Source organism: Phyllobates terribilis, unplaced genomic scaffold (genome assembly GCF_046119375.1).
Source record: "Phyllobates terribilis strain yellow unplaced genomic scaffold, ASM4611937v1 Scaffold_3__8_contigs__length_932513732, whole genome shotgun sequence".
In the NCBI taxonomy this organism is placed as follows: Eukaryota; Metazoa; Chordata; class Amphibia; order Anura; family Dendrobatidae; genus Phyllobates; species Phyllobates terribilis.
Genome location: NW_027362763.1, coordinates 266,298,073 through 266,322,952, shown reverse-complemented (window position 1 = coordinate 266,322,952; position 24,880 = coordinate 266,298,073). Strand labels below are relative to the sequence as shown.

General features: G+C 45.8%; 1 protein-coding gene across 1 annotated transcript in view; it reads left to right on the top strand.

Annotated features, from left to right (window-relative positions):
* The first annotated feature begins 468 nt into the window (after window positions 1–468).
* LOC141259203 (retinoic acid receptor responder protein 1-like) overlaps window positions 469–24,880 on the top strand; it is a 53,501-nt gene continuing 29,089 nt past the window's right edge. The window contains exon 1 of the mRNA XM_073674794.1: window positions 469–788. Within this exon, the coding sequence (XP_073530895.1) occupies window positions 573–788 (216 nt within the window). The 5' untranslated portion in view covers window positions 469–572. The remainder of the gene's footprint in view (window positions 789–24,880) is intronic.

The following is a 24,880-nucleotide window of genomic DNA, read 5'->3' as shown; positions in this document are numbered from 1 at the left end:
GTGTACACATAGCCTTATACTTGGAGCCATGACACTGGGAGCAATGAAAGTGACGGACCCGCTGACTGCGGATAGAGCTATTCTCCTAGTCAGATATAGTGGAACGCTACCCCAAACACCAAGACATAACTGTGACCCTTCAACTCTGGTAATGCTGGATTATCCATGCTGAATGTCAGGGACCTGGGGACAGCAGCACTGTGCACCTGACCCGCTCATCCATCCGGCCACCCAGCAGTCTGCACGGTCATGGGCAGGAGGAGCAGACTCAGCGCCCTGATTCCCGGCAGGATTACTGCCATGTGGGGCGGAGGACATGGAAGAGGGAGCACGGAGATGAGGGATGCGGCCAGGCATGAGCCGAGTTCTGGGAAGAGGAGCTGGGACGGCGGGCTGTCAGAGCGCAGACCCAGCAGTGACAGATGAGCCTGGGGGGCGGCAGCGGAGAATAAGGGGGCGGCCGCTGACACCCACATGGAGGCGGGGCACTGCCCGGGTATTAGTAGCAGCGCAGGGCACGGAGCGGGCACAGCTACACCATCCCCGCACTGGCAGCGCATCCCTCGGGCACCATGCGCTCCGCTGCGTTTTTCCTGGCGTGTCTGCCCCTCGCCCTACAAGCTTTACCATTCACTGTGTCCCCGGATACCTGGTCCTCACAAGACATCCCCTCAAATAACAAGGAGAGCAGGCAGGTTGCCCGGCTGGCCGTCACCTACCTCCACTACCTCTCCGGCTCTCCGCACCAGCGGCTGGAAGTGGAGGACATCAAGAAGGCGACACTGAAGGTGAGTGACCCTGTGTGCCTGGGCCAGCATCATGGTGCCCGTCCTACCCCAGCATGGCATGGGGCACAGTGCCCACAATGCTGGCAGACTGCGAGACTTAGAGATACAAACAAGGCTTATTCATCAGACAGCACATTGTAGGATGGGGGCAAACACAAGCCATGGGGCTAACAAACAGGTCAGGTAATAAGCCTGTATTCACACACTGCAGGTAATAAGCCTGTGGTCACACACTGCAGGTAATAAGCCTGTGGTGACAGCAGGTAATAAGCCTGTGGTGACACACAGCAGGTAATAAGCCTGTGGTCACATACAGCAGGTAATAAGACTGTACTCACACACTGCAGGTAATAAGACTGCACTCACACACTGCAGGTAATAAGCCCGTGGTCACACTGCGGATAATAAGCTTATGGTCACACACAGCAGGTAATAAGCCTGTGGTCACACACTGCAGGTAATAAGCCTGTGGTCACACACTGCAGGTAATAAGCCTGTGGTCACACACTGCAGGTAATAAGCCTGTGGTCACACACTGCAGGTAATAAGCCTGTGGTCACACACTGCAGGCAATAAACCTTCGGTCACACACAGCAGGTAATAAGACTGCACTCACACACTGCAGGTAATAAGCCTGTGGTCACACACTGCAGGTAATAAGCCTGCGCTCACACTGCAGGTAATAAGCCTGTGGTCACACACTGCGGGTAATAAGCCTGTGGTCACACACTACAGGTAATAAGCCTGCGATCACACTGCGGGTAATAAGCCTGCACTCACACTGCGGGTAATAAGCCTGCGCTCACTGCAGGTAATAAGCCTGTGGTCACACACAGCAGGTAATAAGCCTGTGGTCACACACTGCAGGTAATGAGGCTGCGCCCACACACCACAGGTAATGAGGCTGCGCTCACACACCGCAGGTAATGAAGCTGCGCTCACACACCGCAGGTAATGAGGCTGCGCTCACACACCGCAGGTAATGAGGCTGCGCTCACACACCGCAGGTAATGAGGCTGCGCTCACACACCGCAGGTAATGAGGCTGCGCTCACACACCGCAGGTACATTATGGTGGGGGGGGGGAGGGTAGTTGCCATGAATTAAATAATTGTAGAAAAAATGCAATTGTGTAAAAAAAAAAAAGCACGATGACTGCAACATGGGAAAGCCACCCAATGGTCCTACAACTGATTTTTTGTTTCCGGTCATTCTGTCTCTAGGAAAGCTGGGTGACATCCAGTACATGTCATAACCAGTACGTCTCTCACTCTCCGTAGTCACCCGCTTGTCTCTTTGTTGTCACCCACCTTTCCTTAGCTCGGAAAAGACATCATAGTAATTCAGTACTATATTCTCTGCTCCTTGGTAGCAGATTTACTGATCCGGTATCTGGGAAGTCTAGATGACAATTAGGGATCACCGAGACTTCCCAGAAATAGAATTCTTTCTAGGACAAATGTGAATTAAGCCCAATATCTATCTATCCAGTAAAGTAATGAAAAGCTAATGCAGCCAGTATAAGACAGGTAAAAAAAACAGATCATAATGGATCATGAAAGAAAAGTTCTACTGAGTTCATGTTGTGTTGTAAATTCCAGATTAGGAGTGAAAAAAACGTAATTGACAGAGACCGCTGGATCCATTGTTAATATGGGGCAGTCAGGTCCTGATCTGGTGTGCCTTGGTTTTTTGGGCAGAATAGTGTCGCATGCAGGGATCCCCGGCTCTTCTGTAACTATAAAGGAATCTGTGAAGGAGGCTGTGACGCAGTTGTGAACAGAGCCACAAACACATCATAACGGATCTGTCACGGCTGTCATCCCGTGATGCATAGAGCATACAACTTAATTAGTCTGGATAGCATTTTTACTAACTTGACAGAAGACAATTCAATATCTGTATGAATATTTATTGTTTTGAATATTTATTTATTTTTATTGTCATCAACCATGGAAAATGCTCTCCACACTATAAAAAAGAGGGGAAAGTGAGAGGAAAAAATAAAGTGGGGTGAACTAACAAAGAAGGCATATTGGCAAGATATAAAATAAGGTATATACAGCATATGAAATAAGTATTGGACACATCACCAATTTTCTAAGTAAATATATTTCTAAAGCTGTTATTGACGTGAAATTCTCACCAGATGTCGGTAACAACCCATCCAATCCACACAGGCAATGAAATCAAACCAAAGATGTCCATAAATTAAGTTTTGTGTAATATTGAGAAATGACAGAGAAAAAGTGTTGATGACATGAAGCAAGAGAGGTGCCAAAAGCCTTGAAAAGGCAGGACACCAGCTGAAATCTATCAGTAAGTTTTAAATGCGCTCCTGTGAACTTAACCTGAGGCGCCTTTCACACTTCAGTGTTTTTAGTATGTGTGGTGTTTGTTTCCACATGTCCTGGAGACACTGACACACGTAGACTCATCTGTGCACATGTCAATGTGTTTCCACAGACCGTGTCTCCGTAGGCAAAACACGCTGACATGTCCGTTTTTTTCTCGCAGCACGAGCCGCAAAATGTCCCATACACATGCACAATGATGACACACGGATGAAATCCGTGTGACACATACGGGCGCCTGGGAATCAGCGTACAGTTAGCGCCATTCCCAAGCGCCAGGTGTTGCAGACATCTGTCATCATTGTCCCCTGCTTGCGTTGCGATCAGCGCGAGCTAGGGACAATGTTGAGAGTAGTAGTCTGCTCCCACTGTGTCCTGGTGTAAAAATAAGAATAAACTAAGAAGAACTCCTTATACTCACCTGTCTGAAGGTGTTCCCTTCTGTAACCCATCTGACCGCTCACGCCGGAGAGAATGACTCACTCCAGCGAGGGGGCCCCTTCTCTGTGCTGAGCTCAGTAAGTGACAGGACACCGTTCGCTGCAGCGAGTCATTCTCCCTGGTTCCTCGGCGTGAGCGGTCAGGTGGATTACAGCGGGGGACATCTTTGGACAGGTGAGTATAAGGATTTTTTTATTTGATTGTTTTTTACACCAGGACACAGCGGGAGCAGAATACTACTCTCAATATTGTCCCTTGCTTGCACTGATCGCAGCGCAAGCAGGGGACAATGATGAGGAAAGTGTTCAGCACCAGGCACCTGGGAACAGCCTGAACTGTACTGCTGATTCCCAAGCGCCGGTATGTGTGATCCTGATTCGGCACGCGGTTGTCACACGTGTGCCACACAGGTGCACACAGACACTGAAATCTCCGGTACTGTTTTTCCCAGTACCAGAAATATCCAGACGTCTAAAAGACGCCTAAGTGATAAGACCAGGTTGAGATGGCCAATGTTAAAAATCAGGCTGTGACCGGCGCCGCTCTGTGTGCCGCTCTATGTGCTCTTCAACGAGGGCGGATACAGGAGCTGGCTGCTATTAAATATACTAGTCTGGCACACAGTTGATTATTGGTCGGGGAGCTGTCGTTTGCATACTTGGACAGCACACTGATTGAATATTTGCCATCTTAACGAGTTCTTGTTTTTAGACCCCACAGAGATTCAATAATTTGTGATTCATTGTGAGCAGATTTAAGTTAAAGGGGTATTCCCATCTCTAAGATCTTATCCCAATATGTAGTAGGTGTAATAATATTAGCAAATACCTCCAATTAGAAATGTAGCATAGTTTTTCTGATTCGCTATGTCTCTTTCCTCATGTGCAGGCATTACAGGACCTTAGGTATCCATGGTTACGTCCACTGACATACTGACAGCTATCTGCTAGTGGTCGTAACCATGGATACCTAAGATCCTGCAATGCCTGCACATGAGGAAAGAAACATAGCGAATCAGAAAAACTATATTACATTGCTAATTGGAGGTATTTTCTAATATTGTTATTATTACACCTACTACATATTGAGATAGGATCTTGGAGATGGGAACACTCCTTTAAGGTCAAACGGCTCAGTTGTGACGCCTGTGTTGTTGACTACACGCGGCTGCGGCATTAAGCGCCATGTTTCCACTGTACGTCTTTTAACTTAGGCCTTGTTCTGGTGTCTATTTTATTTTCAGATACATTTAAAAAGCGGATGGATTTTCATCAGTTTTCTGGATATGATTTCTTCAGTGTTTGGTCAGTGCAGCCGTTTTTACCATCAGAGTTTCATTGGTGACTTTCTCATATGCAAAGAAATACTGATGGAGGTCTCTCAAGCGTCTCCTATCAAACAGTCAGTAAAAACAGAGAGCGCATGGATCTACCTAGGATGTCATCATTGTGCTTTCTGAGTTTTTCACAAACCCATAGACTTGAATGAGTGATTTTTGATCTATAATAATAATAATAATAATTTTTATTTTTATAGCTCCAACATATTCCGCAGCACTTTACAAATTTTAGGGGGGACTTATACAGACAATACAGAATAAGATATCTCATATCGAAAGGAGTGAGGGCCCTGCTCACAAGCTTACAGTCTATGAGGATATGGGGGAGACACAAAAGGTAAAAAGTACATATATTGTATAATGCAGCCTTGATCTATAACATGAATAAAAAAACAGACATGTCTAAATTTTTATTTTGTGGGCACTCAGTCTCCAAAAAACACAAACAATTAGAACAGCCACATAAACGATAATGGATACGTGTTCTATCAGTGAAAAACATGGATAGAACATACACGTGACATATGAACGTCTGAATTACCACTTGTGTTCAGCGTTAATTTGATTGACATTACATTTGGGTTAAGGAGTTAAAGAATGCACTGTCAAAGCATGAGGGTATATGCAGAAACCACATAGTCACTACTAGGCAAACAGACATTACCCTTACAATTGGATCATTAATGATAAAGTTTTGGCTAATCAATCCTGATAGGGCTCGTGCACATGGCTGCATTTTTGGTCCGAGTGCTATCCGACAAAACATCTTAACGCACTCGGACCAATGTTATTCTATGGGGCTGTGCACACGTCTGAATTTTTTCTTCATACAGAGCCGGTCCAGGGAAAAAACTGCAGCATGCCTGAGTTTGATCTAATATTCGGATCACGCTCGTCCATGCAAGTCAATGAGTCCATGGAAAACATCGGACTGCACTCGGCTGATATCTGCATGTACAGGTAGTCCTATTTCCACAGACAGAATAGAGACATATTTTCTCCATCTTCGCCTCATCCGAGAGAATTGGATCCCACTCTGATCAGACTCTAATAGAGATTGATCAGAGTGTGATTTGCATAATCGGCCCGATTCTCTCGGATGAGAGAATTTACCCTTGTGTGAATCTAGCCATATAGGGTTATGACAACTGATAACATCTCAAGAGGGTCTCAGATCTCCAAGATGAATGCATGCAGGAGTATGGCCATTGCATAGATGGCCCTAGACATAAACGTAGAACACAAACTGATACTGCCATATAAACCATTTTTCCCATGCAAAATAATTTTTTTTATAGCTGGAAACATTGAACTTCACTTTCACTATTATTTTAGATGAAGGTGACATTTACAGCCTTTAACCATAAAATATACAATTGTGTGAGGTGGCTGTGTTTTAAGACCCCTTTTGTAACACCGCGCCAAACATAAGGCTCAAATGTCTGCAGCTGTTCATACGGGGCCTCAGTTCTGGCATTGGCTTCCATTCAACAAACATATAGCAGTTGTACTGGAGAACATACTATAGCTGCCTGCAAAGTCTTTTGCTAGAGGTTTATTCAACCTATAATTTGCAAGCCCCATCCCTACTACTACTGTTAAATTACTGGGCTGTACTGATGTATGACACTTACAAAATAAAGACGTTCACTAGACACTTTGCCATGCACTTTATCGTTACTAATATACACATATCTAATCTTTACACCTCATTGAGAACATAAATGCCAAGGATGGACATTCAGGTAGAGAAGTAGTGTCTTGTCTTACCACTGTTTCATCCAAGAATATCACTGTAAAAGTCAGCTGATTTTCCTTATTTAAAACGGTTTTATCAACAGCATAAATGGGTTAAATTGCAAAATGCTTGAAAAAACAATCAACTTTGTAATTGACTTGTTTTTGAAAATCAAGAACAGAGGGATTTTTAATGTTATTGTGTATTGCTCCTTACTTAGGTTACCGGCCACTTCTACAGTCTGTTAGTCATGGCCAGACTCCCAGGCAAGAAGTGCAACTCTTACAAGCTTTTTGCTATAGAGCTTGAAAGTGTTGCTCTGAAATTGACCACATCACTGGATCCGGTCAGATTCGAGCCACTGCGCTCCTCCAATTCTAAAGAGGCAAAGCTGCCTCATACAGCAGCTTTGGAGAGCTCTCAGTTTGGGCCAATGGCTCTTTGATGTTGATGGTCTGTACTGTCAATCTTCAGAATCCCCCGCCCTACCACGCTCCTGTGCTCTCTTGAACATCAATATTTAGAAAACCCCTTGAAAGGGGTTGTCCGGCCTTAGGCTACAGTTCTGCAGACACTCTATATGACTGCAGACTTGTGAATCCTCACTGCAAGTGTACGATTTGCATACTTCCGGCCGCTTTCCGACTAGCCGTGTCCAGCCTTGGTCAATACACTTGCAGTTCATGCACGTCTAGTCGGCATGTGATCGCATGTATGCAAATTGAATACTTGGGATCATGCACCCACCACTACCAGCGCCAGCACCGGAGAATCCTCACAGCGCACAGTGCACACGACTTGAGGATTCACAAGTGAAATATTGATGGCCTATTCTTAAGCTATATCCAATCAGTGCGGGTGCAGCTCTGTTTCCCATCAGTTGTATGATGGGGTTGGTAGGCTTGCGAGCGCTGCCGCCTCTTCTGCACTGCTTTCCTACATAGTAGCAGCGGTGCTCGGTATTACAGCATTGTCCCATTCACTTTAGTGAAACAACGGTGCAAAACGCAGCACAGATGTTACTATGCAGAGAGCGTGTAGGTAAACAGAGAAGAGCCGTGGTCCTTACAAACACCTGATCCTCAGATTGTATATCTAGGCTATCCATATTATGAAGCTGGAAACGCTTGTACCCTTCTGGCAGTGTGCACACTCTCCAGCAAGCACACGGCGTGCCCTTAGATTTTTCCCGTGCATGTAAAACCGCTTCAAGTGTGGACAGGGTTTTACAGCTACAGTGTCTGTTCGCCCATTAGTATGTCTCCTGCCTCTTTGTATCTGCTCTTCTGCACACAAATAATCTTATTAGCATAAAATATGAAGCTGCGTATTAATGACAAACTAGCCGGTTGCTATAGCAGTCATTGCATAGTTGAGCGGTTGTCATAACAAATAGTCAATTGGTCTTCTGTTGGATGCTCCAGCTTTGGGTTGCGCGGCTCTGCTTAACTTTGATTGCAACAAAGGAATTAATATTTGTATACAAAGCGGGAGCCACAATGTGTCCAGGTTCTTGTCTGCCTGGTCCAGATGATTCAGGCAAACTGAGTGAATGTTAATTGTATTCTGGAAATGTTTAATAAAAATGTATATGTATATTTTAAAAAAACACACGTTGTAAGGTTAAGTTCACATATTGCAATTTAAGCTTTTTTTTTAGAATTTTATTTTTTAAATGACAGGTAATTATTTTCCTTTAATTTAGAACAAATGTAGCAAAAAAATATTAAAAACACCATCTACTGTATAAACATACCTTTATAGAATAAGGGACACATTTGGGGGCAGTTTAATATTTAAAGAAGCATTCCTCCCAACAAAGTTTTTATCCTCTTAATATATTGCAGTCATCATATTATATAGCACTGTGCACTTACAATTGCTCATTTTGCCCTTTTTCCCAGCTAATAATTTTCTTAAAGGGGTTGTCCAGGCATGTGGTATTGATGACCTATCGGCAGTATAGATCATCAATAGCAGTTCGGTGAGGGTCTGATACTCAGTACCCCCACCAATCTACTGTTTTTTTGTTTTGGCACCAACCTACTAAGTGCAGCTCTGATTAAAGTATAGCATCCGCTGCCGGCCCTTTCTGGCTACCATCGCATAGCTTCTATGCAAAAGAATAGGGGCTGGCTGCAGTAGTCAGCAATGGCCGGCAGAGATTGCTACATGGAGCTGTACTCAGCAGCACCGTTCAAGGTGTTTACATCTGGCCGGCATCAGAGCAAGTAACAGCCAGCAGATCGACACCACCATTCTGCCATTGATGACACATCCTGAAAATAGGTCATCAATTCTGTATGCCTGGACAACCCCTATAAATGATTTATGACCAAATCAAAGTTTCCATTAACTAAAACATAGCACAGCATGCTGCCCCATTTTTTTATTGCAAGTATGACAAAATCTGCAGGAGAGCCTCCTAATGGAGACAACTCATTCTGAAGTCTGCAATGTACTGTAATGCTGAGAGGTTGTAGAAGACAAATAGTCGGAAATTTTCATTTAAAACCCTACAGCAAAAATGCTTCGCAGACAAAAATACATGTATTTAGGTAAAAAAAAGACCTCCCAATAGTGTTATTTTTTTATGCACAAGTACTATTTTAATTAATAAAACTTGTGCACGGTACTCGCTGCATGCAGAAATGCTGCCTACACAACTGTATTTCGCATTGTTTAGTTGTGTGTCTCTCCATGTTCGATGCCAGAACTGGTGTAGTAGTTAATCTGGAGGAAGACTTTTAAGTACTCTACAAAAGTAATGGAAAATGAATTGACTTTATGGCCAGAAAATTTAAACTTTTAAGAACATTGATATTTTTGAGCAGCAGTGAAGAGTAAAAATGAAGAAAATTTTGATTCCACTCAACTGTATGAGGCTTTTTTAACACTCTGTCCTTTTCTTCCCATCAAAACAAAGAATATTCTGACAGATCCCTTTGTAAGTCAAACAACAGGGGGTCTGCACTTGGTCTCATTATGAGGGGGGCCCACCATTGTAACTCCAAAAGTATCTGGCTATATACTGTGGGAAAAATAAGTATTTGATACAAGTTTTCCCACCTACAAAGAATGGAGACGTCTGTAAGTTTTATCGTAGGTACACTTTAACTGTGAGAGACAGAATCTTAATAGACTCCAGGACCTTGATATGCTTTTTACGGAGCCACTCCTTAGTTGCCCTGGCTGTGTGCTTCGGGTCATTGTCATGCTGGAAGACCCAGCCATGACCCATCTTCAATGCTCTTACTGAGGGAAGGAGGTTGTTGGCCAAAATATCACGATATATGACCCCATCCATCCTCCCTTCAATACGGTGTAGTCGTCCTGTCCCCTTTGCAGAAAAGCACCCCTGAAGTATGATGTTTCCCCCACCATGCTTCATGGTTGTACTGTGTTCTTGGGGTTGTACTCATCTTTCTTATTATTCCAAACATGGTGAGTGTTGAAACCAAAAAGTTCTATTTTAGTCTTATCTGACCACACGACCTTTTCCCATACCTTCTCTGAATCATCCAGATCGTCATTGGCAAACTTCAAACGGGCCTGGACATGGGCTGGCGTGAGCAGGGGGACCTTGCGTGCCCTGCAGGATTTTAATCCAAGACGGCATAGTGTGTTACAAATGGTAATGGTTAAGACTGGTCCCAACTTTCTTCAGGTCATTGACCAGGTCCTCCCGTGTAGTTCTGAGCTGATTCCTGACCTTTTTCAGAATTATCCTTACCCCACAAGGCGAGATCCTGCATGAAGCCCCAGACCAAGGAGGATTGACAGTCATCTTGTGTTTCTTCCATTTTCTAATAATTGCTGCCTTCTCACCAAGTTGCTTGCCTATTGTCCTGTAGCCCATCCCAGCCTTGGGCAGGTCTACAATTTTGTCCCTGGTGTCTTTAGACAGCTCTTTGGTCTTGGCCATGGTAGAGAGGTTGGAGTGTGATTGACTGGGTGTGTGGACAAGGTGTTTTTTTATACAGGTAACGAGTTCAAACAGGTGCAGAGTAGGAGGTACTTATCATTCAGGTAATAAGTGCAGAGTAGGAGGGCTTCTTAAAGAGAAACTAACAGGTCTGTGATAGCCAAAATTCTTACTGGTTGGTAGGTGATCAAATACTTATTTCATGCAATAAAATGCAATTTAATTATGTAAAAATTATACAATGTGGTTTCCTGTTTTTAAATTTTAGATTCTGTCTCTCACAGGTGAAGTGTGCCTACGATAAAAATTACAGACCTCTCCATTCTTTGTAGGTGGGAAAACTTGCAAAATCAGCAGTGTATCAAATACTTATTTTCTCCACTGTAGGTGATAATAACCTTCTCCAATAACATGGATAAAGCTAATCCTAACATTACATTTAAAAAAAATCCACACTCCCTGTGCTTCAACTAATCCAAACACTCCATTGTAATATAAGGTGGTATGACTTGAACCACTGGGATCTGTGTCTGTGGCCTTTACACATTCAGCTATCTGAATGCATATTTAGGAATATTTTGCCATTCAGGATCTTAGGTAAGGGGTTGATAACAAGTATGTGTAAGCATTATAATGGATTCACATTCCACTATTTGTTTCAGTAATTTCTGCCATAGTTTTGTTTATTTGAAATCCATGTTTTACAGCCAAAAAAAAGACCACTCAGAGGAACTGATGTTCAATCGCAGCGACTTCTGCAACATTTCTTCAGTGTGAATATTCCCTTCAAAGCTGGCATTGTTAGAAGTAAAAAGGAGTTGTCCAGCCAGATAAAAAGTAGTTTAATATTATTTTTTCAATTTTTTTTTTTTCACTTTCTGACACTTTTTTATATTTTTACACTTTGTCCCACTATGGGACTTTCATTTTTTGCAGGCTGATCGCTTGCATAGCATAAGGATGCAGCAGCATCTATATGTTATGCAGGCTGTCAGCCTCTGCAGGCACAAGTTAGGTAGATAGTGCACTGAGCACAATCTACCTAACTTCCTGATGCCTGGTGACCCGGATGTCGCCATGACGACATCGGGTCACCATGGTAACGATTGGGACGCGGTGCTCACATCACGGGGTCGCCGATACAAGGTAAGAGGGGCGCTCTTACCGCTGCCGCCCCGGAAATGTTGCGATTGACTTCTATCGCAGCATTTCAGGGGTTAATGTGCCGGAAGCGGTGCAGGACCGCTCCTGGCACATAGTACCGGGTGTTAGCTGTTAGAATCAGCTGACACCTGGCGGCAATCGGGCCTCTGTGCAGGCGCGATCGCCAGGGCGTAATAATCCATACCTGGTCCATAAGGCTCAGGGTGCAGGTACGTATTATTTTGCCCCACATCAGAAAGTGGTTAAAGCCATGTGCACATTTGGTGAGTTTTTTACCTCCAGGAGTGGGTGATAAATACATAAAGTGGTGACGTGTTTCTATTATACTTTTCCTCTGATTGTTCCACTCCTGATTTTGGCTTACAAATACTGATGTAAAATACTGACCAAATACTGCGCGTGTGAACATGGCCTTAAAGTGTTTATAATGCAAATTGATAAAATTCACTAATATACTTTCATTTTGATAGTTGCCCCGGTGTCCCAGTTTTAGTATCAGTTTGCTGTTCAGGAAACACCACTTCCAGATTTGTTACTACTCAAATATGGAAGTTTTCTCCCTCTCTGTTATTCCTTACCAGTTATGTATGTAAAGGTGGCTGAATATATGGCTCAGGTCAATAGCTGAAAAAGCCCCCTTCTATATTACCAATGCTGAGACAAAGAAGACACTGGTCCTGTGGTCCCACATTGAAGGGAGGGGAGCGACCTACCTACCTGATATTGGGTTTCCCAGGCAGCGGTGATACTGAAGTGAAGCACAATAATGAGTTATACAGCACCTTTAATATGTCACCATAGGCCTAAATATTGGAATATCTTTAAAACTGTAAAATACATACAGTGCAACCTATTCTACCAAAGTAAATCATTCACACATGCCTGAAACTCATTGCGTGGTCTGTTAGTTTTACTTGTTTTGCTTTCTTATGACTGTCTGGCAGTGAACACTTGGAATACGTAAGATAAAGTTATACGTTGCCGTCTTCAAGTAACATATTCACTGGGATTATTTATCACAATGACATTTGGTGCAGAATGTTCCAATAAAGGGAAGGTTTGTGGGAAGTCCACACCGCCATCCCATCTGTCAGCACAAGCTCTAGATAAAAAGGCCACATGAGACTCGTTCTTGTTCCTACAGAAAGGTCACTGTCCCAATAACTTCTCTCGTCTTCACTGCTAGGCTCGGCATGTGTTTGTGAATTGTTTTCCTCCCCTCTAGTCATAACACAGTTATGTTTCGCAAGTTATCCTCTTCCTTCTGTTCTAGAAACTGGAAAATGTGAACGAAGGACGTTTAAAGTGCAAATCGTGTTATTCATTTATTGCTTATTTACTCTTTGTTTATTTTGCATGTTTTTTCTTGTAAGAGCGTGTGCACACGTTCAGTATGTGGTGCACCATTTCTGCATCTCTTGGCAGGAAAAACGCACCTGCAAAAACGCAGATATAGTGTCTTGTATGAATCCAGAACTTTTGTTTTCTGTGCAGAACAGAAAAATAATGTAGAATTTCAGAAAAGTGAGCAGAGTTAATTATTTATCTCTGCTTTGGTTAAAAACCAGAGTGATAGCAGCACAGGTTGCTCTGATTTTATCTTGTTGACCTTCTGATTATCCAGAATGGTTGATAATCCAGCATTTGTCTAATCTATTAAACATCTGTATGACAACAATTGCCTTTCATGTAAATCTATAGACTACTCCAAAGTGAGTGCAGAGATGTTACTATGGATTTAAGTCTCCTGGGTTCTCAGAATCCTATTTCAGTTTAGGTTTGGGATTTATCAGTTTGTGTCGTCATGGCAGAGATTGCCGAGCTACAGTCCGCTCTGAATCGTGCATTATACTGCATCCCGGTACCGACTGTTGCATTTTTGTTTTTTTTCTAGGAAAGGACTTTTCTTAATAAACTTTTAATGCCATCCAGAGCTTCTTTAATCCAATACATTGCTTCAGACAATACAATGTGTTTTGAGGAAGAGAGATTATCTGTGCTCTGTACAATAGAATGAAACACAGTAGCATTATCACTAGTGTTGATCGAGTACGTATCATTAACCCTTTCTGGCGAGCATGCTCGGGTGCTCGCCGAGTATTTTGGCGTGCTCAGTGTTTCATTCACTGTCACTGTGCCTGCAAGTGTCACGGCTGTTAGACAGCTGTGACACATGCAGAGATTGTCTAAAAGGCAATTTCTGCATGTGTCACAGCTGTCTAACAGCCCTGACACTTGCAGGCGTGGCGACAGTGAATGAAACACTGAGCACGCCAAAATACTCGGCAAGCACCAAAGCGTGCTCTATCAACACTAATTATCACCTATATTAGGAAATCATTTATTCCCCTGCTCCATCGATTCTGCTACATTCATCTGCCTAAGGCCACGGCCCCACTATCAGTATTTGGTCAGTATTCGGTCAGTATTTTTTCTCACGAGTGGGAACCAAAACCTGGAGAGGGTGATAAATGCAGAATTGGTGCCCTTGTGTCTATTATACCTTTTTTTCTGATTGTTCCTCACCTGGTTTTGACTCCCACTACTGAGAAAAAATACTAACCAAATACTGATAGTGGGGCCGTGGCATGAAGCTGATTTAAAGGGGTTGTCCACTCCAAAACTACAAGTCTGCATTCATTCTCTGTGACTGCAGACTTGTGAATCCCTGCATTGGGTGCACTGGGAGTCGTCAAAATGCATTTTAAATTGTCTATACAGTGTTGGCACCTATAACAACCATACTAGCACTGTACCTGTTACTGGTATAGTTTCTGAGAAAATTACTTTTAATTCATATGCTAATGAGGAGACTTCGGTGCACCCTTGGTGTGGCCAAGAGTTTGGGCAAGCACTGTCTGAATGCTGCTGGCATGTTCTGCATGTGTTCTCCTCCACTTCTCCTTCCTTCCGATGCCACCTGCTACACGAATACACCTGGAAGTGTAGCCAGCAGTGTCAGAAGAAAGGAGACAGGGAAGAGAACGTATCTGGCCACTGTGTGTGCACGTGTGGCGAGGCACAACCATTGCGCATGCGTGCGCATACCTGCAGTACTCATAGTGCTTGCTCTGGGAGACGAGCACTGTCAATCATAGGTGGAGGAAGGCCCCCAGTATGCAAATCAGGAGGCGTAATGTTGCTCCAAACTCTTGGCCATGCCAGGGGTGCAAATAAAATGGAGCTTGTCATCACGAAAATGAAGTCCAAACTGCAGTCATCGTGTTACAGAGGAGGAAGAGCTGAATAGATTTATATATACTTTTGCAATAAAGTATTCAGTGTAACCTGAGTTTTAATAATTTAATCCTCTGCTTTTTCTGGGATTTTTGGTCCAGTGGGCGGTCCTATCTGTGACTGACAGCTATCTCTGCATGTACACTTATACAAAGATAACTGTCTGTCACTGAGGACCGCCCACTAGACCAAAAATCCCAGAAAGAGTAGAGGTATAAATTATTAAAAAGCAGGTTATACAATATAATTTCTCACAAAACTAAATATCAATCTGCTCAGCTCCCCCTGCTCTATAACATGATGCCCGAGGATTGGACTGCATTTTCATGGTGACAGGTTCCCGTTCTCAGGCTGGTACAGTGCTAGTATGGTTGTCATAGGAGCTAAGTCCCCTACAACACTGTATAGCCCATTTAAAATGCATTTTAGACTGACGGATCTCCATTAAAAATACTGGAACCTCTACAGTTATGTTCATGATGTGAAATCAGTCAGGATTTAGTCATGTATTCCACACCTTAGAACAAATAGGATATTCTGTGCTTCATACAAATGAAATGTAAAAAGTCTGCACAGAATAGTGAGCGCACTGTAGATACAATGTTCACTTCTGATGCTGATTCCTACCTGCAGATCTTCAAAAATCCACTGCAGACTTCCGTAGATCAGAGCCACTGAGCACAGTGAAAGACTGCAAGTGCTATAGTCATGATGTCACCGCTGCAGCTGATCAACAAAGACCTGATCAGCAGCAGACAGTCATCCCCCTGGACCTGAAGAGGGTGAGTGGAATTGTGGCGCCCTGCTGTGCATTAGTGCCACAGATCCTAGAGGGGTGCATGGACTTATTCCTCCACAAGAGGCCCTCACAGCAAACACACACCTCCACCTTCCACCTCAGACCACCAGAGGGAACCCGTTAGGGATATAAAAAGGGAAGGTGGAGCTAGGCAGTCAGTTCCTCTGGAGAGTTCAGCAAGTACAGGTCTGAATACAGAGTCGAGCTCAGTCTTGAGAACAGAGTTCCTGCTCAGAGCCAGAGAGGGACAGAGTTCTCAGTTCAGTTCCTCTAGTGAGAAAGCCTAGAGTGAAGCTCAAGTTAGTGAGCCCAAGGCGTGCCGACGCTATAAGAGCGGTGAAGAGTAGCGAGGCCTACTGCCAGTGTGAAGCCTAGTGAGGGCCCGAGCGTGGCTGAAGGCAAGTGGAGTAAGCGAGCTACATAGGGGGCAGAGGAGCTTAACCAGCTCACCCCATAACCACATACCGGACACCGGGTCCGTGTCTGCAAGGATCTCTAGGACCAGCAGAAACAACCGGAACCCCTGGCGAACTACATGTCCCAGGTTCACCAGAAGCTGATACGTACCAGAGCCAGGAGTCACGGAGGCCCCGCAAGCAGGGAGAGTGACCTCCAACAGAAGGCCCTACCACAAGGTCAGCCGGTGCAAGACAGAGACTAGTTAGGCCTAGCTCCAGGCAGGTCATAAACTTACCAGGAAAAGGCAAGAAACAGGAGGCCCTACACCCGCTCACTGGGGAGAGTCCTGAAATGCACCCCTCACCCTACAGTGCTCCGGATTGTGCCTTGAATACCACCAGTAAAAGGTACTGAAGTGATTATCGTGCCTGTCCCTATTCTTACTCTGACCTGGCTGGGTCACCTCTGTCCTGCATCCCTGCATTCCCTATACCTACGCTGCCCTGAGGCCCAGCTCCACCTGTGGGGAGCTACACCATCTTAGCTGCCGGAACACCGGCCTCAGAGGACTGCTGCAGCGCTGGTGGTCCTCACCAGAAACCGCAGGTGGCGTCACGAACATTTACAAACCTATTATCCCAATATACATTCCCCTCTTTTCAGTTGTCCGCCCTGGGCCACGGACCGGGCCAGCCACCGTGATATCCCCCAAGCATCTGAGGGCCCGGCTGCCGAGTACCCCACGGCCCCGGGGGCGAGACAGAATCTCAATTTGTTATTTAAGAAGACTGTGAGTGTATGGACTAGTAAAATTTGTAGGCAGACAATTAATTTAAAGCTCCTCCAAGACAATCAGCTGATCGTCACAGGTCCCCCAGACAAACAGCTTATTTTTTCCAGGGAAGCCACAGGCAGCTAGGATATAGTATTACATATTGGCTATTTAATTGAATGGATGTCCATGTAGTACAGAAACAGCTTGAGCTCTGCAGAACATGAGCTGCTTGTACAGCAGAGTGCAGCTCTCGATTTCAGCTCATAGACTGGGGTCCAAATCTGTAATCCCCACTTTGTGATGATCTTCACCATACAGCCGCTTTAAGGCTTCAGCTACATAACGTACAGACATTATTTTATAGTGTACTGTTTCCCAACTTCGGTGTTTCAGTAGAAATATATCCTTTGACACAATAATTCTGACTGTCATATGGGGAAGAGATGCATCTTTTTTTGTCTTCCGTTCCATCAGTGTAAACCTGAGACAGCGGAGGATTGCCATGTAGTCCCTGCGGCTTTGCTGGATGCATCCACACTTGGTCAGAATGTTAATGGACACTTGACCTGTTCCGCTGCTCTGGAATGTTTGCCTGTGAGTGATTGTGATGTACAGATCATCTTCATGTGTATCCTTCCTGCCTCTAGGGTTACTTCTCATAACTATGTCCCTGCACTTGGTCTACTATTAGTATCTACTATAATTAATACATTACTAATTTAATTTATTAATGCAGGGAAAATCAGAATTTGGTGGAACGGGCAGGGGTTACTGATGTTCCTTATCGTGTGTATGGATTTTTTAAAAATATGAATGTGTTCTTTTCATGTGTTAATGTGTTTAATATTAATATAAACTTTTAACAAAGGAGGCTGTATAAACAATATACAGGCTAAAGATGGTCATACACATTAGATGACTGTCGGCTGTACCTGTCAATTTCATAATCCACCAATCCTGCGCTATATTATTAGTTCAGAGAAAAACGAAGAGATCCAAGATTATAAAACAATTAATTTTATTTAGTCAATCAATAAAAATCAGAAACATGATGTAAAAATATATGTATGGCTAAAAAACAGAGTGCTCAGTATGAGAGACTGGTTCCTGAACTGGAATTTGATTATATTAAAGGCTCATCGACTGTCACAGTATAATATATCAGAGTATTATAAAAGACTCCCTACAGACCCAATATAATGGTATAGTACATATAATATAATAATTATTAATTAATGGCCCTCCATAAATATAAGCATAACTATTATGCTATAGGATCTTATGATGGGACACAAAGTAACCCTATATTCAGATCCACATCAATGCTATATCCACATAGAGGAAAGCATAGTGTAGAGGTCAATAGTAAACTCAAGGTAAAGCAAAACAACACATATACCTGATAAGAGAGCCAAAAGGGCAAGTGACCAGGACCCAGTGCAGGACGCCGTCTCTCCTTACCCCAACACGCGTTTCGTCCGCTTGCTTCTTCCGGGGGCGTGTCAAAGTGAGGGGACAGTGTCTCTTTTATGTAGCCTGACCGCCTATCGGAAAATGCCTAGTAGGAGGTATTCACCGGACCTTGTTGGCGCATGACGCATCCGCTCCTCCCCTAGTTGAAAGGAAGCTTCCGGCGGATACACTCATTGACCCGCATGCTGGAACGCATGCTGTCAATAAAGAGCGTTCCCAGAAGCCTATGGGGTTGGAGAAAGGTGCGCATGCGCTCGGTCCGGCAAAGCATATAATGGAGGATAATCTCAATCATGGTGACCATAGGGGGGATCCAAACAGGAATAAATTAATAATTTAGGAAAATAATTAAAAATAAATAGAACAAATAAAATAAGATAAAACAGGGACTAGGGGGTGGCTTATTAAATATGAAAGAATCCTCATAATATAAAATAAATTAATAACTAATTCATGAAGTGAAACTAAATGAAATAAACAAACCACCATCAAATATAATAATACTGATACCAATAGATGTGTTAATATAAAGTGCAATTATTAATAAAACAATTAATTAAATGATAAATCAATTTATTGATTTGATTTTCATTATTAAAAGTGACAGTGCCGTGATAATAAATAAATAAATAAATATAGACGATCCAGTGAAGTGCCAATATCAATAAACATAATCCCATAGAAAATTAATTATTAAAAGTGACAGTGCCATGATAAGAGATAAATGTAGACAATCCAGTGAAGTGCCAATATCAATAAACAAAATCGCATAGAATATATATAATTAACAAACATACAAAATATTAAAGTGCATCAGTGCAGCCCATATTATATCTGCGGGTAGTGTAATAATATATTTAAACAAGGCATACATGAAAAAATGTGAATAAAACCTAAATATATATAGGAATATATACACTGCTCAAAAAAATAAAGGGAACACTTAAACAACACAATGTAACTCCAAGCCAATAACACTTCTGTGAAATCTACCTGTCCAGTTATGAAGCAACACTGATTGTGAATCAATTTCTCCTGCTGTTGTGCAAATGGAACAGACAACTGGTAGAAATGATAGGCAATTAGCAAGATACCCCCTATAAAGGAGTGGTTCTGCAGGTGGTGACCACAGACCATTTCTCTGTTCTCATCCTTTTTGGCTGTTGTTTTGGTCACTTTTTCATTTTGCCATTGCTCTCACCCCTAGAGATACATAGCATGAGGCAGTGTCTACAGTTCAACCCACAGAAGTTGCTCAGGTAGTGCAGTTCATCCAGGATGGCACGTCAGTGCGATCTGTGTCAAGAAGGGTAGCTGTGTCTGTCAGCATAGTGTCCAGAGCATGGAGCAGATACCAGGAGACGTGGAGGGAGCCATAGGAGGGCAACAACCCAGCAGCAGGACCGTTACCTCCTCCTTTGTGCAAGGAGGAACAGGAGGAGCACTGCCAGAGCCCTGCAAAATGACCTCCAACAGGCCACAATTGTGCATGGTGTCTGCACAAACGGTTAGATACCGACTCCATGAGGGTGGTATGAGGGCCCGACGTCCACAGATGGGGGTTGTGCTCACAGCCCAACACCGTGCAGGATGCTTGCCATTTGCCACAGAACACCAGGATTGGCAAAGTCGCTGTAACGGGTCTGGGAGGCGGAACCTCTGGGCTACTATACAAGGGAGCGGTCCTTGTAAGGGAGCGGGTGGCGACCAGGCAGGCAGTCACAGCAGGTGACCGGGACAGTCTCTGGGTGTACGGGCAGGAGGTCACGGCAAGTGATAAGGGCAGTCTCTGGAAGAACGGGCTGGAGGTCACGGCAAGTGACCGGGGCAGTCTCTGGAAGAACGGGCTGGAGGTCACGGCAAGTGACCGGGGCAGTCTCTAGGTAAGGGGTAGGTACGACCTGTGATGGCTGAACCTCCAGGTAGGCTAGCAAGGCAGATGGAGGATGTGTGCTCCCAGGTGAGCAAGCGAGAGTCTCTGGAATAGCAGGTGGTCACAGCACGTGACGGTGGAGCCTCCAGGTAGGCAAGCAGGCAGGTAGCGGAGAAGCGCTCCCAGGTGAGCGGGCAAGAGTCTGGAATAGCTGGTGGTCACAGCACGTGACAGCGGAGCCTCCGGGCAGGCAAGCAGGCAGGTAGCGGAGAAGCGCTCCCAGGTGAGCGGGCAAGCTGGTCCATAGACAGACTGACCGGAGTTGTAAGGCAGACCGTCGGACCTCAGGCAAGCAGGCAGGTAGCTGATGTGCGCTCCCAGGTGAGCGGGCAAGTTGGTCTTTAGACAGACTGACCGGAGTTGTAAGGCAGACCGTCGGACCTCAGGCAGGAAATCAGGCAGGATTAGGACAGCAAGCTGGCAGGAATCTGGCAGGTAACTGGCAACGGGACCTGAGGGCTGAAGCAGAGTAGAACGGTGCAACAACATTGCTCGGGCACCTCCATTTTGGAGGAGGTGCCTTATATATGGTAAAGTCCTCCGGCCATTGGCCGGGGACTCCTTAGGACGGCGCGCGCGGCCCCTTTAAGAGGGAGGGAGGACGCGCGCGCGCGCCCTAAGCACAGTGGCCGGGAAGGAGCGCGCGCTGCCAGCAGAGCGGGAGAGGGACGCCGGGCACGGAGCAGAGCGGTGAGGGGAACAGCGTCCCTGCCTAGCAGAGGGCAGGGACGCTGGCACTACAGTACCCCCCCCCTTTAGGCCCCCCCTTTTTTAGGCCAGATAGAAATTTAGCTAGGATGAGAGGGGCATGGATGTTCTCCCGGGGCTCCCACGTTCTCTCCTCAGGACCAAACCCCTTCCAATCTACCAGAAAAAAGGTCTTTCCTCTTACCCTTTTGGTGGCAAGAATGTTCTCTACCTCAAACTCGTCCTCAGCAGAAACCGGAGCAGGAGGCGTACCTGTAGACTTGGAAAAAGAGTTAAGCACCACGGGTTTGAGGAGAGATACATGGAAGGAGTTAGGGATCCGTAAGTTGGCCGGGAGTTTCAATTTATAGGCCACCGGGTTGATCTGACTGATGACCTCCAGAGGACCGATGAACCGAGGCCCTAACTTGTAAGAAGGTATCTTGAGTCGAACATATTTAGATGAGAGCCAGACTTTATCTCCTGGACGAAATTGTGGAGGATCCAGGCGTTTTTTGTCAGCGTGTCTTTTCATACGCTCGGATGACAGAAGGAGTGCGGACCGGGTACTCTCCCATATGGAGGAAAATTTGCTAACGAGAGATTCCGCAGCCGGGTTGTCCACAGAGGTGGGAAAAGGAATCCGAGGATGCTGACCAAAGACTACAAAAAACGGGGATTTGGAGGAGGATTCGCTCTCGTGATTATTATAAGAGAACTCGGCCCATGGTAGGAGATCCACCCAGTCATAATGGTGGGCATTAACGAAGTGCCGGAGGTAACTGGTCAGGTTCTGATTGATCCGCTCCACTTGACCATTGGACTGTGGGTGGTAAGCGGAAGAGAAGTCCAGGGTGACGTCTAGTAGTTTACAAGTGGCTCTCCAGAAACGTGAGGTGAACTGTACCCCACGATCCGACACGATGTGGAGGGGCAGGCCATGAAGACGGAAGATGTGGCGGATAAAGTCTTTAGCCAGCTCGGGTGCAGACGGAAGGCCTGGCAGGGGAATAAAGTGAGCCATCTTGGAAAAGCGGTCAGCGACCACCCAAATGACCGTACAACCGGCAGAGACGGGGAGATCAGTTATAAAGTCCATTGCTATATGCTGCCAGGGGGCAGCAGGTACAGGAAGCGGAAGGAGGCGTCCGGCTGGCAGATGTCTCGGGACTTTGTTGCGGGCGCAGGACACACAGGCAGAAACAAAGTCTATTATGTCCTTGTGCAGGGTAGGCCACCAATAGTGCCGGGCAATAAGCTGGAGGGTCTTTTTCTGACCGGCGTGGCCAGCTAGTTTAGACGAATGGCCCCAGTGTAGGATCTTCTCCCGATCAGGTACTGAAACAAACGTCTTACCGGGAGGGAGACGATTTAGACTCACAGGAGCCACCTGCATTACTCTGGCGGGATCGATGATATGTTTAGGTTCTTCCTCGAGATCGGACACCAGAAAGGATCGGGACAAGGCGTCTGCTTTGACGTTTTTGTCAGCCGGGCGAAAATGAAGAACAAAATCAAAGCGAGCAAAAAACAAGGACCACCGGGCTTGGCGCGGGTTAAGTCTCTGGGCATGCTGGAGGTAAGCCAAGTTCTTGTGGTCAGTGTAAATTATTACTGGATGAAGAGCCCCCTCGAGTAGGTAACGCCACTCCTCCAACGCCAGCTTGATGGCCAATAACTCTCGGTCTCCTATGGAATAGTTGCGCTCAGAAGAGGAGAAGAGTTTGGAGAAGAAGCCACAAGTTACCATTCTCCCGGAAGATGATTTTTGAGTAAGTACCGCTCCGGCTCCAGAGGAGGAGGCGTCAACTTCCAGGAAGAACTGCTTGTTGCCGTCCGGGCGATGCAGCACCGGGGCGGAAGAGAAGGCCTGTTTTAGGGAAAGAAAGGCCTCCTCTGCTTCGGGCGGCCACTCTTTGGGATTAGTACCCTTACGGGTGAGCGCGGAAATTGGGGCAGTCCGGGAAGAGAAGTGCGGGATGAAGAGGCGGTAATAGTTGGCGAAGCCCAGGAACCGTTGAATAGCCTTCAACCCCTCTGGTCGGGGCCATTTCTCGATGGCAGACAGTTTCTCAGGATCCATTTGTAGGCCGGTCTGAGAGATAATGTAGCCCAGAAACGGAAGCGAGGTCTGCTCAAAGAGGCACTTCTCATATTTAGCGTAGAGATGGTTCTGCCTGAGCCTGAGCAGGACCTGACGAACATCCCTCCGGTGAGTCTGGAGATCCGGAGAGAAGACCAAGATGTCGTCCAGGTACACCACTACGCAGGAGTAGAGAAGGTCCCGGAAGATGTCATTGACCAACTCTTGAAAGACGGCAGGAGCGTTACAGAGGCCAAAGGGCATTACCAGATATTCATAGTGGCCGTCCCGGGTGTTGAATGCCGTCTTCCATTCATCCCCCTGACGGATACGAACCAGGTTGTACGCCCCACGGAGGTCCAGTTTGGTGAAGATTCTAGCCCCCCTCAGACGATCAAATAACTCCGGAATGAGCGGAAGGGGGTACTTATTCTTCACCGTGATCTGGTTAAGGCCTCTATAGTCTATACAGGGACGGAGAGAGCCGTCCTTCTTTTTGACGAAAAAGAAGCCTGCTCCCGCCGGGGAGGTAGATTTCCGGATGAATCCCCTGGCCAGATTCTCCTCAATATATTCGGACATCGACCGGGTCTCAGCAGCGGATAATGGATAAATACGCCCACGGGGAGGAGAAGTGCCAGGTAACAGGTCGATAGGGCAGTCGTATGGTCTATGAGGGGGTAGTGTCTCTGCCTCCTTTTTATTAAAGACATCAGCATAAGACCAATAAGGAATCGGAAGTCCAGGTAGATTAGCTGGGGTAGGAGAAGGACGGACGGGATGAACGGGAACCAGACAGGTCTTATGGCAGCCCTGTCCCCAGCGAAGGACTTCTCCGGTCTGCCAGTCAAGAACGGGTGCATGTTTCTGGAGCCAAGGTAGGCCTAGCAAGAGGGCGTGAGAGAGTCCAGGCAGAACATGGAAGGAGATACTTTCAGAATGCAGCATTCCCACCTGCAGAGTAATGGATTCGGTGATGAGTTGGATGGGGCGTGGTAAGAGCCCCCCATCCACGGCAGCAACAGACAAGGGTACAGCCAGAGGTTTGGTGGGGATGCGGTATTTCTCTACCAGGGACTGTGAAATAAGATTCCCGGCTGCTCCAGAGTCCAGTTGGGCTAGTTCGAAATAACGGTTCTCCCCGTAGACGATTGAAACTGACAACAGCAGGGATGGAGAGGATTTATTCTTGTCTAGGTGGACCTCTCTGAGCGAACCTAGACACAGGCGTTTCCCGACCTCTCCGGGCAGGCACGGATCCGGTGCTCCTTACTGCCACAGTAGAAGCAGGTCCCCTCGGCACGGCGTAAGTCCTGACGGGTCTTGACCATCTTGGTCTGGTCGACCTGCATAGGCTCAGGAGGGTGTACCTGGTTAGAGACAGAAGGAGTGACGGGTTTCTGAAAAGTAGGAGCTAGACGTGGTAACCTCCTCTCACGGGTGACCTCTCTGGCACGCTCCTGGAACCGTAGGTCAATCCGGGTGGCAAGAGTTATTAAGTCATCGAGAGTGGTAGGAATGTCCCGACCGGCAAGTTCATCTTTAATACGGCCGGACAGACCCTCCCAGAAGACGGAAACCAGAGCGTCGTTATCCCAGGCCAGCTCCGAGGCAAGGGTACGGAACCGTATGGCATATTGGCCCACGGTGAGACTTTCCTGACGGAGGCGTAGCAACGATGATGCGGATGAGGTCTTCCGTCCGGGTTCGTCGAAGACTTTCCGGAAAGCCGTGAGAAAAGCAGGC